Raw genomic sequence first — 14,863 nt, 5'->3', positions numbered from 1 at the left:
GACTTATCCAGCTTACATCATTGACTTAATCTTTATGAGATATCTTACCATACATAAAATAGAATTCGAGCTGTAATAATGTCCAAACATACAAACATTTTAAGCTTGACATGTATGATATTGATCGTATTATATTTAAATGTTATATAACACTAAAAAACAGTTAAAAATACCTTTATCAATTTTTGAAAAACAAAATTTGACTCAGAATAAATAAATCAAAATATATGATAAGAAAAAATAACATTTATTTTTAATATAGATTTAATGAGAATAAAATATTTTCTCTCATATTTTTGAGCTCCTATTCTTTCTGACTGAATAAGATTGCTTTGAATTCATAAGCTGAATATATTCAGTCAGAAGCAGCACCTATGTAACACAACACTCTTGTTGACATGAGACATTCATGAATTAAACCCTGTATTTCACTAGTGGCCAGGGAAGGAAATTCACATATATCAATGTTCCCTAAAAGCAGATCTTCCTTTATCTGCAACCTGGGGTTTAAACTCAGAAACTAGGCACTCTCCCTAATTTATTTTTTTTCTTTTTGCATAAGATGAGCAGTCTACCACTTAACCTATAGTTCCACTTATGGATTTTTTAAATAGTTTATTGGATATAACAGTCTCATTGACTTTTTTCCTAGGTTGGCTTTGAACAATGATCCACAGATCTTAACATTCTGAATAGCTAGGATTATAGGTGTGAGACAAAGTACCTGGCTAGCAAATTCTTTATACTTAAGTATACGTTAGAAAAATCTCAGTACAAAATCTGAGTTAAGTGTTTTATGTTCAATTTTATACTGAATATAATATAAATATGAGTACATATGCTCGTGAGCTACAATTGACTCTAAATAATACTACTGGCCTAAAGTACACATTTAGGGTACATGTATTATATTAAATCTATATTCAAAAGTAAATTTAAGTAAGCAGCTCACTGTCACAGCATGTGCCTAAAAGGTTAAAATCATATTTAGAAACTAAGAACTACAATTATTAGAACATACTCCAATAATATATCTCAATTATAATGATACAGAAAACATTTGCCCCCAAAAGTTATTCAAAGACCAATTCAATAAATCTTTTAACTCCATAAAATAATATATAGCCTAATTAGAATATTATTCGCAGTCTGAATAGAAAGTGTAAGAGAAAAGTTATAGAAATGGCTATGACAAGCCAGGTGCCGGTAGCTCACACCTATAATCCTAGCTATTCAGGAGGCTAAGATGTGAGGATCACAGTTCAAAGCCAGCTCTGGCAGGAAAGTCCAAGAGACTTATCTCCAATAAACAACCAGAAAACCAGAAGTGGTGCTGTGGCTCAAGTGGTAAAGCACTCACTTGCCTTTAGCTGAAGAGCTGAGGGACAGTTCCAGGCCCAGAGTTCAAGCCCCATGACTGACCAAAAAAAAAAAAAAAAAGAAAGAAAGAAAAGAAGAAGAAGAAAGAAAGAAAGAAATAGCTATGACAAAGATACTCAAGATCACTAGAGATAAGGGAAATGCAAATTGAAAACACAGTGCAATCCCAGTTCACACTAAAAGAATTATCTTAAGGGAGACACTAAGAAGTATTAATGGGAGCAAGAAGAAACTACTTCTGTATTGCTGGTGGAAAAAGGACAACAATAGTGAAACCACTTAGGAAAACAATGTATATGCTTCTCAAAATGTTAATCATGAATTTTCTCTATAACTAGCACATCTAAGTACCTATCAAAAGAAATAAAATATGGCTATGAAAATACTTGCATGCAAATATTCACGGAAGTGCCATTTTCTGATTAATGGCTAAAAAGTATAAAGTACCTGTCTGGTATAACTGCTGAGCAAGTGAAAAGAGCTTTGAAAATGGTATATTTAAGCTAATAGGAAGTATTAAACATCAATAGATACTCCAAAGTAGGTAAACATAAAAAAATTATATCAAAAAGAAGGTTGTAAACATCCTGTTATATTTAATCATTGATTAAATTCATTGATTAAATCCACACCTATATTCACAGGAAATATGCAGAAATAATATATACAGACAGACTGCAAATTAGTTGTTGTCTTACTATAGGGCATGTAAACAGCAAATGGAAGCAAGGATTCCTTCTTTCTAAAGTGATGTAAATATTCCAAAAATTTACATGGTGAGAGGACTAGAAATATAGTGAAAATAATTTAAGAGAAGTGAAATCTTGTGGTTAATCAAGTATACTTCAACAAGGAGTTATCTGGGCGCCAGTGGCTCACACCTGTAATCCTAGCTACTCAGAAGGATGCGATCTGAGGATCACAGTTCAAAGCTAGCCCGGGCAGGAAAGTCCGAGAGACTCTTATCTCCAATAAACCACTCAGAAAACCAGAAGTGGAGCAGTGGCTCAAATGTTAGAGCACTAGTCTTGAGCTGAAGAGCTGAGGGGCAGCGCTCAGGCACAGAGTTCAAGCCCCATGGATGACAAAAACAAAACAAACAACAAAAAAAAACACAAGGAATTAATAATATAAAAAAATGAAACAAAATAAGATGGTATGCTCATAGATAACAACAAAGGCAAGAAAAAATAGCATTAGAGAAAGATGGGTACCAACTCTGTTTTAAAACCTAGACAGTAAATGCTAGTCCTGAAATATAGAATAGAACTCTGAGAAAAAGACATCTCTCTAATTAGAGAAGTATTCTTTTAATCCACATTATATTGCTAATAAGTACATCATCTGTCGTTTATACATAAGACATGATGACAATGAGAACTTCACAATTTCACCTCAATCAGATATTAGAATAAATTATTTGTTGTAAGTGAACATAGTCACACTTTTTTAACAAAAGGGGAAGAAGGGGGAAACAAAATATCCATTCATACCAGTTAATTTCTAAAATTAGTAGTCCTGAACATGTTACATTTGAAAGATTGCTGTGTTAACCCTGCAAAATTCTATCATTTGTAGGTTAAAGACATATGAATGAATTTTATCTACACCATATTCTCCTCAACTTCAGATTGGTGTTTTATGTGTCCTGCTATTTCGATATCTTAACAAGGACAGAAGACACCTGTCTGAGGCAGGTTGTCCTTATTTGTCCTCCAGTCATTATGATAATGATAAAGTAACTTACTTTTTCACCAGGAGGACCAATTGGACCTTGAGGACCAGGAAGACCCTGTTTTAACAGAATTTATTTAATGTTAGGAATCACATGACAAGAATATATTGTTAAGTTAATTGTTACACTGCTACTGAACATGAAAAGATTTATAAGTATGTGAGGATTCTGACTCAGAAATACACACACATACATACCCACAAACACACACCCACACCCACATCCATTGCTCTTTCCAGAGACGGTAGAATACCATGCATGTTACAGAAGCTACTCTATTTTGCAAAGGGACTGTAATGTGATTCTAGTCAAAGCCCTCTACAGGTGTGTCTATTCATCAAAGCATCTTGCATGACTCATTTTTCTCTTGGAAGAAAGGTACGGGTGGGGAGGGGTCCCTCTGAAAGTTGACTAAATGAAAGAAGAAGAAGAAAAAAGAAGGAATACAAAGTATCTTCCTTTATCCACAGTTGAAATAGTTTTATTTAGTCCTCCCCAGAAGCATTTGCAATTGTGCATTCTCCTGGAAACGATGCTTCTTCCCTCACCCGCCCATTGGAACTTACTTGAGGTCCTGGATTTCCTTGCTGGCCAGGAGGTCCTGGCTCTCCTTGGGGACCCTGCCATAGGAAAAATAGTCTTTATTCAGGTTTAATGTATTTTTTTTTCCTTGTTAACTGAAAAGTAACCTCCCAGACCAGATTTTGCTCAAGAGAATCTGGAAAATATTGCAAAAGATGAAGGCTAGGAGTAGCTAGTATATTTAACAAAATATAATCAGGAAAGTGTTTTTTTTTTTCTTTTACATTTAGCAACAAAACTATTTAGTTCTGAGATAGTTGAGATATTTATTTAAGGGTGCTTGCTACATACCATGTTACCTTTGGGTCCTGGGGGGCCATCTATGCCTGCAATACCCTGCAAAGAAGAAAACAATACACAGGGGTGTTTAAATTTTTTTTTTTTTTGTCGGTCATGGGGCTTGAACTCTGAGCCTGGGCGCTGTCCCTCAGCTCTTCAGCTCAAGGCGAGCGCTCTATCACTTGAGCTACAGCACCACTTCCGGTTTTCTGGTGGTTTATTGGAAATAGGAGTCTCACGTTCTCTCCTGCCCGGGCTGGCTTTGAACCGCGATGCTCAGATCTCAGCCTCCTGAGTAGCTAGGATTACAGGCATGAGCTACCAGCGCCCGGCTTGGTGTTTAAAATTTTTACATCCAAAATAACAAATGAAAAGGCTACTCTAATACCCAGCCACTCACTAGCGTAAGGTGACTAAATCATATTTTCAGGATTATAGGAATTAATGATTTAGGATTGCATAAAAATGAGGTCTATATTCTATTCATGTCTACATTACAAGGGATCTAGCATTGTTTTCCATTGTATGCTGGACATTTATCATGAAACCTGTAAGACAGAAATACTAAAGGAAAGAAAAACACAGAAAGAGAGGGAGAGAGAGGACAGGTTAGTCAGAGAGACACATTCTTAGCACTTAGAAGAAAGAGGAAGTTAACTCTTGGCCTTGTGCTGAGAGACACAATGGTCTCTCAGAAAACAGTTTGGCCATTAATTTCCTCTTAGAATACCAGACTCTTTCCAGCCATACATACAGGTTGCCCTGTAGGGCCTGGGGTTCCTCGTGGTCCCAGCAAACCTCGTGGGCCCTAAGAGGGAAAAGAAAAGAAAATGTTCTCAAAACAATGCCTCTCGCATTGCAAAACCATCTCATGTAACATTTAGAAGAAAAGTATTTGCTCATCTTCTCTTAAAATACCGTTTGGGGGTGTTTTTTTTTTCAAAAACATGAATACATAGTGTTTCTCCTGACCCAAAAGCCAAAATAAATAACATGAAGTCTTTAGTGCAGAAATTCAGATTTTGTACATTTACATATGAATCACCTGGGAATTTTTTTTAAATAAAATAGTTTAATACTTATAGTAAGGCACTTTGTATTATTTTCTGATCTGAAGGGCAAGCTGAAGCTTATTATGCAATTTGATGGACTGTACAGATATTAAGTGGGCCCTGCTTTTCATTTATTTTCCGTCTAGGTAAATCCCCTCTTGAGAGGATGCGGATTGAAGAACAGAAACAAGCATCTGGATGCTTACATATTTAGATTAGAAAAACCAGTTTCTTGGTAGATCATTTCTTAGATTGTTTCTCTTTAATCGCTTTACTCTCCTCCTCTTCTCCCCCGCCTTTATCGATTCACCTGTCTCCCGAAACTGGCAGACTATAGTGTAACTGATCATCTCTCTCACAGAGCAAATTATGACTGAAATTCAGAAGTCTTTTTGTTTGACAACCAAAAGTCTTTTTGGTTGTTTCTGTTGTCCCCTCGCTCTGAGTAAATATTCCTGGATCAGGTTTTTGTGTGTGTGTGTTTTCCTTTACTAATAGATGGTGGATTAAAAAGATATAATCTTAATATGTAGCATTTACTACATTGCTCATTCTTTCACTATTTCTGGTCCTAAGATTAATGTATTCAAATTTATTCAAATACTTCATGGTGTTGATGAAAAGAAATAAAGCAAATAAGAACAAAAACTAGACGGTGGTTTCCACTGCAAAATGTTACAGCCCTCATTTTTTTTCTCACGTATCTAATATTTTCTTATTTAACAAAAGAAGCCTATATAGGTTACTCTTTCTTTTGTTTCTTTTTTTTTTTCTGTGCTGGTCCTGGGACTTGATCCCTGGACCTCAGGGCTGTCCTAAGTTTTGTGCTCAAAGCTAGTGTTCTATTTTTGAGCCACAGCTCTACTTTCATGGTGCTTAACTGGAAATAAGAGTCTCACTGACTTTTCTGCCCAGGCTGGCTTTGAACCATGATCCTCAAATCTCTGTCTCCTGCGTAGCTGATATTACAGACAGGAGTCACTAGCACCTGGAAGTTATTCTATTTTTCACATGACAGTTAATTTAGTTTATCATTGCTTTTCTGTATGTAAGCTCAGTCACAAGTCCCCCCAAACAGGAATGTTATTATTTAAAAAGAAAGATAAAAATGCTTACAGCTTCACCTGGAAGACCACGTGGCCCTATTTCTCCATCTTCTCCCTGTCACCAAGCAGATGCAAGGGCAGTACAATTAGGTATCATTTTAAAACAGTTTTTTTACATTAATTTTTGTTGTAAAGGTGAGGTTCAGGGAGGCTTACAGTTTCATAAGTCAGGCATTAAGTACATATCTTTTTAAACAGTGACACGCCCTCCCTCATTTTCTCCCAGTTGTTTTATTCCTGTTCATTTTTAAACAAATTTATTTATTTATTAAAGGTGTCTTTTAAAGAAATGAAATATTACTATACCCTCATTCCATCATCGCCTGGAAGGCCTGGAGGGCCTTGGGGACCGCGTTCACCCTAACAGAAAAAGACAAATATAATTAGCACAGGAAATAAGTCTACCAGGCCGCCATCTCGTACAGGCATAGCAGGACACGTGGCCAGGAAAACTTAGGTTCTAGTTGCCTCTCTGGTACCTCAGACATAATTACAACTTTGCCATTCTCCCTAGCTTTACATATTACTATGCTAGGAAAAATGTAATCTTTGTTTAACACCAAACATTTAAGTAATATACGTCCCCAAAGCACTTCTCAAATGAGTTAAAGCATTAAGAAACTTACTTGCTACAGATTGTTAGGTAAGGATTTACTTTGTGTATGTGTATATAAATATGTTTTAGTTTTCAATCATTTACATTAATCAAGCATAATTCAAGAAGACTAAGTGAATTTCTTGTTTTAAGAGAAATTATAAAGGGAGTTGAACTAAAATAGTAGGTAGTGTTTATTATCTAGCAAGCTCTAGATTCTTTCAAGAGCTCTAAATCCAATCACCATTATCAAAAACAAAACAAACAACAGCTGTATATATGAACTCTCTCTGTTTAATATCCCACTGAAAATATCCACGGGAATGCTCTTCATAATGGTGGTTTGTTTAGCTTTGGCAAATTATGAGTTCTTGCATTGGAGAAAACCTCATGCCATCACAAAGTAATAACAAATTGGCAGTATGTTATTATACTCGTTATTATACTAATGGCAGACTGATCACAGATGTCTTTTAAGTGTATTTCCATGGACAAAAACTAAGAAAGAAATTTAGGAATTTTTAAGGAAGAAGGTACAAAATTAAATCATGTCTTTCTATTGACATCTTCTTTCCCCACGTCCACAAAACTAAACGTCTTATCTCAACTTAGTATAGATACTAGAGTCTCTTTATATGAAATGTCTGAAAACAATTTTAGAACTGATACTGTACAAGTGGTATTATCTGTGTTTCCCAGAACTAGATAGAATGACTGATAAATGGATTCACAAGTATTTGTTTTCTTCTGATTTCCTAAAGCCCCTTAGTGCTGGCATGTTTCATAGCATTCACATTATTCCAGGACAAAAACGTAACAGCAGAAGCTTACCCTGTGACCTTTGTCCCCTGGCAGACCAGGTAGGCCATCAAACCCTCGATCTCCCTGTAAAAATCACAATCATCGTCACCAAACAGTCCAAACATGCACTGCAATTCGAATGTCAAATTTCATTTTGCATCTTCCACTTTGGTGACAGCATATATAATTTCCCAGGGTAAAATGACAAACAAGAGGTGAAGATCCAAATCCCTGACCCAGGATGAACTGCTGACCTTTGACCCAGGTTCTCCAGGCATTCCTCTTCCTCCATCAGCACCTGGGCGTCCCTGGTGAAACCCAAGAATAGAATTCAGCCAAAGGGATACCTATCAAGAGGAAGCTACAGAAAACAAATTAACTGATCATGGCAATTTGAGCAAATTAACCATGAACACTTGGCCATACCCTTTTTCCGGGTTTTCCTGTCGGACCAGGTGGACCTTGAACACCTCGAGGACCCTAAATCAAACCATTGAAAGCAGAGGGTAGAGTTTTGGATTAGTAAGCACAATATCTCCAAGAGAAATGGCTTCAGAGATTGATGTCCTCTAGGAATTTACTTCTATATAAAATAGTCACATAAAACACAGAAGACAAGGGAACTAAATTTTTAGCAACAGCTTCTCATAAGAAAAGACATACTGCTATTTCAGTTTGTTGTGTAGACGTGATTGTGTAATAGCAAAAAAAAAACACAAAAAACACAGAGTATCATGATGAATTTCTAAAACTTGCAAATATCCCGAATTATGCATTTCTTCACAGGGGCTTCACATTTCCATTGACTGAAAGCCATCCATTCCTATTTTCTTCTCTTTTTAAACCTTCTTCACTTTTCCTCACATTTTTAAAATGTCTTCTAGTCATTCTCTTTCTCATTCCAGTTATGTTGAATAGTGATTACCATTTCCCATATTTGAATATTTCTATTAGATTATTAGCTACTAAAGTTTTCAAGTTTCTGTTTCAAATACTTTTTTTTGAAATTCCATTTCATTATTTTTTTCTATTTTTTTTTTATTGTAAATACATAGGGGTTACAATTCTATGAGCAAGGTAATGAGTACATTCTTTAACTTAGGACAACTCCTGTGATGTGTTTCTCCAATCATGTCCAGAATGCTGGAGAATTTCTTCTTCATTTCCCATGGGTTAGCTATGCATTTAGTAGCAATACATCCTAATGTTATCTTAACGCATATCTTATACCAGAATTGATAAGCATTTTTAAAATATATTACTACATAGCTAATACTAAATCAAGAGTATTGCCAGTACAAATATTATGTATGCCTCTATATTTATCCTTTTATACTCTTCGACATTAACATTAAATATTAGTATACACTGAATGCAATAGAAAATAAACATTTGAAATTATAAGTAACTTTACAATTACTGCAAAATGCACCTTCTTGAAATGCAATGATAAGATTAACTAGGGTCTCAAATAAATTATGGGCTAAGAACATAGCTTTAAGAATAACTTGCTGCCACATTTGTGAACTTTGCAAAATAATTATAGTCTGGCCCTTCATGTATTGAATGTTAATATCTTGATGCAGTTCTCAGGAAGTACAAATACCTTCCGTGCCTCTAGAGACATATTAATGAAGCTTGAGAACAAGGCAGCGTTATCTTGAGTTAGTCCAATAATTTCAGCAGTTTTCCCTGGATTTTTGTTTTTTCATTTTTGCCAAAAGCTGTGGTTCACATATACAAGGGAACGCTCCTCCTAGTAATAAACTCTTGGATCCTTAAACAGATTTGAGCTTATATGTTCACATTTTTCTCAATTTCCTCACCACTCTGAACGTTTGAGGCTGGTTGAGTTCTTTTAAATATATTAAATAACTTTTATGAGACATGGCGCTAAATTGACTCTCCACAGAAAACATGGGCAACTATAATTGTTCTGCCCCGCTCTACAGAATCTCTAGCTAATTGAGTATTCAGAAGGCTTATTTCTTTCAAGTCTGCTCCAATTACAATTGAAATATTGTTTAAGTTATCCAGATTATTGACCGCCAGTGGTCAACTATTTGATTTATCAATTAAGGAGAGGATGGGAGTTTTAAGGTAAATAGATTTCTTTACTTGCAAAAAGAGACAACAGATGTTTCATTAGTACTCATATGTAAAATGCAGTCAAGAATAATTGGGTGTGAGGAAGAATAGACTATTTGTTTGTTTTACCTGAGGACCTGGGTCACCACTCTCACCTTTGGCCCCCGCAGAACCAGGGCCCCCCTGTAGAGAAAAATTGAGAACATAACCCAGTTTAGCTATCACCTAAGCATTTTAACCATTTCCATTATTGAAATAAACTCACATATTTAGTCACATTGTTAAGATCTCATTAATTAATGCAATAAGTTTTCAAGTCTACTTCTTTTGTTTTGTTTTGTTTTTTGTCAGTCTTAGGACTTCAACTCTAGGCCATGGGCGCTGTCCCTCAGCCCATAAGCTCAAGGCTAGCCTAGCGCTCTACCACTTGAGCCACAGCACCACTTCCAGTTTTCTGAGTGGTTTTATTGGAGATAAGAGTCTCACAGACTTTCCTGCCCGGGCTGGCTTTGAACCACAACCCTCAGATCTCAGTCCCCCTGAGTAGCTAGGATTATAGACGTGAGCCACCAGCACACAGCTTCAAAGTCTACTTCTCAACATACAACTGATCTCAGTATATTAACTGAATGTCAGTGTGTGAACTATAAGCAAAAATATAGTTCACTCATTTCTATGAGAAGTTATTTCCATGAAATCAGAGCACTTTTTGCTCTGATTTTTACAACATTTGCGTTGATAAATAAAGCATTATTAAATCAATCTATACTGTGATATAGTACTGTGGCATATTTTAATGAATCATATTGAATTGAGTCCTTTTATATAATAAAAAATTTGGCAAAATTCTGCTCATTTTAAAGACAGGGATTTTTAGATGCTGAATGGCATAACAATAAAATTTCCCAGACAAATGTTATTGGTATAATTGTTCTGAAAAACATGTCAAAGCATTTGTTCCTAGCTGGCTTTTCTTTTCCTGATGAAAATAACTTAGAATAATTATTGGTTGCTATAAACATACATAATTTGAAAAGAGCTATGAAAATTTGGCTTGTTAGCAATATAAAAAATAAATTGCTTCATAAAGGAGTTGTAAGTTCAAAAAACATATACACTAGGCTAATCACACTCCCTAAAAGCATTGTAACATTAAAAATGAACACAGCAGTTATAGTAACTTCATGATGAAGACATATACTGTGTATGTTTCAGTAGTTTCTGATTCTTAAAATAATCAACACATATTCTATTGATTCAAGTATTGTATCAAACCACAATAAAAATGAGCATTATGAAAAAAAATCTATGAAAAGCTCTCTAGAGCCTCCTGGTGGTACTCAAGTAAAGTAACTATTACGATTATTCCCAAGAAATATAGGAAGTCAGGAAGCATAAGTTTTCTAATACTGAAAATTAAAATAATCATGACTTTCTACCTTCAAATAAAGGATTCTTGCAACTGACTTTCTGCAGGAGGAAGTACAGAGCTTTTCTTTAAATCTGATTATTAATCACTGAATAGAATATAGTTATTAAATGACCCGTTTATTCATAATTAATTAGTTGCATTATATAACCTGCTTATGAGCACTAATTAATCAACAGATTAGTTAGTACCTTGCCTAAGGACACACTTTAAAAATTGTCCCATAAAAACATAGGATCAAAATATGGGAAAAAAACAATCTATATATTCTGTGCATATTAAAAATAGCTAGACTAAAATAACTGCATAAAATATGCTTACATTAAGATAATGTATATATTATTTTGAAATATTGATATAGACTTTTTAAATTTAATGGATTTAATACATTGTACTCTAAAATCAGATATTTGAAACTGTAACAATGCGTTGCTAGAGAGTATAATAGAAATAATAATTAACCATTTTAAAGCAATAATGCTGAAAAGAAAATGAAAATGGTGAGTTATTTTCTCTCCATGTCTATGCTTTGACATTCTCTTTCATATATTTTTTTAAGTTTTTAATTTTTTTGTTGGTCAGGGCCTGAACTCTGGGCCTGGGCACTGTCCCTCAGCTCTTCCTCAGCTCAAGGTTAGTGTTCTACCACTTGAGCCACAGTGCCACTTCTGATTTTTTCAGCTTATGTGGTGCTGAGGAATCGAACCCAGGGTTTCATGCATTCAAGGCAAGCACTCTACTACTGAGCCACTTTCCCAGCTTTTTAATATTTTTAATCAGCATAAATTAAATATACAAGAAGGTGATACTCACCTAAATGCTTGTGGTGTACTTTGACAAAGTTAACCCCCTCTATATTAACTTTCTTCATATCTTTTTGAGTGTGCTAGTACTGGGTTTGAAAATATATTGACTTTTTTTTTTTTTACATTTTTGCTGCTATTACTAAGACCTTATAATTTTTTTCTTCCAGTCATAAGGCCTGAACGCTGTCCCTCAGCTCTTCAGCTCAAAGCTAGCACTCTACCACTTGAGCCACAGCACTACTTCTGCCTTTTCTGAGGAATCGAACCCAGGGCCTCCTGCATGCAAGGCAAGCACTCTACCACTGAGCCATCTTCCCAGCCTCAGGGCTTACAGTTCTATAGGTCAAGTTATGGGTATATAACTTGGTCAGTGTCACCCCTTCCTTCTTTCCTCCTCATGTTCCCTCTCCTATCCCTACCCTGAAGTGCCATAGGTCAGATTTTACATAATGTAGGCTGACTATAATGACATTTGCTACCCTTCCTCCCTCAATTTGTGTGCCCTCCCATTTGCTCACTCACCCCCCTCAAACATATCTCCATTTCCTGGTACTTTTTTAGATAAACAGTTCGTTAGTTGTTCAGAGGAGTTAGGCATTTGGATTCCTCCTCTAAGTATATCCTTAGTCAGTTTGTTTGGATGCTAATGCACTGAGAAAGTATGTTTTCTGTTTTCTTCTCCAAACTCCTTGTTGTGTTCTTAGTGATACTCCTTCCGTAACATATATGCTTCATCCTTTCCCTTTCTCCCTACCCCACTGGCTCACAGTCCCAGAAAGACAAATATTGCAGAATTTAGACTTAAAAATAAATTCTTTAATTACCTTTTTACTAGGACACTGATTAATAATGTTTATGTGGTTATAAACATCTTTTTTTTTTTTTTTTGTCGGTCATGGGTCTTGACCTCTGGGCCTGGGTGCTGGCCCTCAGCTCTTCAGCTCAAGGCGAGTGTTCTACCTCTTGAGCCACAGCACCACTTCCGGTTTTTTGTTGGTTAATTGCAGATAAAAGTCTCACGCATTTTCCTGCCTGGGCTGGCATTGAACCGCGATCCTCAGATCTCAGCTTTCTGAGTAGCTGGGCGTGAGCCACTAGCTCCTGACTCTTTGCCAAGGCAATCTGATACAACTCAATGACCCTTTCTAATTGGTGAAGGATCTAATATGGCCTGCGTCTCTTGGCTATAGTCAATCTCTACCCTTACTCTGCATAAGCAGTTATTTGTGATTGTCACCATGATTCAAAGTTCCTTTGTATAATTCACTTTTCAAGTTTCTAGAATGCAGCTTAGAGATGGTACAACAGATTTCCAAATATGTATGACCTTAAAAGTCAATCTAGGCATTCATGAAAATGCAGTTCATTAGGTCCAATTCTGAAAATATACAATCAGAGTCCTATGTTCTGGAACCAAAAAAAAAAAAAAAATTAAATATCAACGTAAGGCTTCATCCTCACAAAATTGTAAAACCCCAACATACTTTCTTTAGGTATGTAAATTTGAGTTTCTAACTAGCAACTAAAATGTTCACATTCATTATTTATTTTTAGGACCAATCTTACACATTACTTCATTAATAAAGAGGTATATTGGAGCTGAATGTATACCAGTAAGAACATTAGAGAAAAATTAATCACATCTTTATTAGGAACCTACCACAGGACCGGGCCTTCCAGTGAGACCCATTGGGCCTGGTGGACCTCTTAGTGCAATCTAGAAAACAAAACACGTCAAGTTCAGAAAAGTTTCAGAAAAGAGCATATTAAAACCCTGTAGCTATTTGCACAAGTACTATGGCTGTATATTACAAAGAATGAAATGAAAGTTTCTAGAATGAAAATGTCCAATGGAATTCTGAGCCATCTTTTACCATGCAGAAACTTATCATGGATGGCGTGTTAGGTTTTCATCATTAGTAAAAGTTAAAATTGATTTTAGAACAGCAAATTTAACCAGTGATAGTTTTCAACTATGAGGTATACTTGAAAATAAATATCTTTTTCCTCTTAAGTGTATGATATAATTCTTATTCAAAATTTTAATTATTTCAAATAAAATGTTTGATTTTTCTGGAATTTTTTTCCTGGAATTAAATCTTTTTCCTGGAATTATATTGGGAAAAATTATTTAAAGTCAAGCAGCACAAAACAAGACTGCGCCAGAAGTGTTAGGATGATATGATTTTAACATGCTTCAATTTATTATTATTTGCTATCTTTATCTTCTATAATAATAAGCATAGTAGACTTATTACACACTACTGTTTCACTGACTATTGAAATGTGAAATGATCATATTCAAAATGTAGGAAAACATACATTAGAAAGGAAAAAATACATTAGTATGATGTAGTGATATGATGTTTTGAACATTAGCTCGTCCAAAAGGCAAACCACAGTAAATAAAAATAATACTGTGATGGAACCATCATATTAGAATGTGTGTGAGATGTAAAGAATGAGAACTCCAACATTCCACTACTAACTCACCACAAGACTTTTTGACAATACACTTCTTAATCCTTGAGAGTAAATATCAGGAAAATTAGAATTATATGCTTGCTACCTATTTTTCAAGCAAGATAAGAATAAAATCAGGAATTCTATGGCCTTTAAACATGTGCATGCAAATAACCACCTTATACATTTAAAAATAATATCATTTATGTAAAAAGAACTCATTAGTAAATCATTATGGATATCTTTATGTTAATTACAAAAGATTTTTGCTACTTTTAAACATGATACAAATAGTGCTTTTTTAAGATTAATAAACTGGGAAGTACGTAACAAATGAGAGTGAGTTACAATTTCACTCATAGTTTGTGGTGTTCAACAATTTGAGGATAAAAGAGAATTGCTGACATAATGTGAAAATGGTTGCCATATTCATACCAATCATAAACTCTATATTTACTTTTTTCCTTCAAAAGAAATACAATAATATGAATGAAATATTAAGTAATTTATAATTCCTTCCTGATTTATTCTTTTGCTTATCACACAC

The 14,863-nt window shown here is 35.0% G+C and overlaps 1 protein-coding gene across 4 annotated transcripts in view; it reads right to left on the bottom strand.

Moving 5' to 3' along the window:
* The window catches only part of Col11a1 (collagen type XI alpha 1 chain), a 170,504-nt gene that overhangs the window by 90,189 nt on the left and 65,452 nt on the right, over positions 1 to 14,863 (bottom strand). For all 4 annotated transcript variants that reach the window (XM_042678073.1, XM_042678088.1, XM_042678065.1 and 1 more), the window contains 11 exons: positions 13,514 to 13,570; positions 9,748 to 9,801; positions 7,957 to 8,010; positions 7,785 to 7,838; positions 7,561 to 7,614; positions 6,441 to 6,494; positions 6,145 to 6,189; positions 4,731 to 4,784; positions 3,989 to 4,033; positions 3,682 to 3,735; positions 3,128 to 3,172 (listed from right to left, as the gene is read on the bottom strand). In XM_042678073.1, the coding sequence (XP_042534007.1) occupies positions 3,128 to 3,172; positions 3,682 to 3,735; positions 3,989 to 4,033; positions 4,731 to 4,784; positions 6,145 to 6,189; positions 6,441 to 6,494; positions 7,561 to 7,614; positions 7,785 to 7,838; positions 7,957 to 8,010; positions 9,748 to 9,801; positions 13,514 to 13,570 (570 nt within the window). The remainder of the gene's footprint in view (positions 1 to 3,127; positions 3,173 to 3,681; positions 3,736 to 3,988; positions 4,034 to 4,730; positions 4,785 to 6,144; positions 6,190 to 6,440; positions 6,495 to 7,560; positions 7,615 to 7,784; positions 7,839 to 7,956; positions 8,011 to 9,747; positions 9,802 to 13,513; positions 13,571 to 14,863) is intronic.

The sequence above is a fragment of the Dipodomys spectabilis genome, unplaced genomic scaffold (assembly GCF_019054845.1).
Source record: "Dipodomys spectabilis isolate Male_0828 unplaced genomic scaffold, ASM1905484v1 ptg000002l, whole genome shotgun sequence".
NCBI lineage: Eukaryota > Metazoa > Chordata > Mammalia > Rodentia > Heteromyidae > Dipodomys > Dipodomys spectabilis.
The sequence above is the reverse complement of the archived record's forward strand: the minus strand, read 5'-3'. Positions and strand labels throughout refer to the sequence as shown.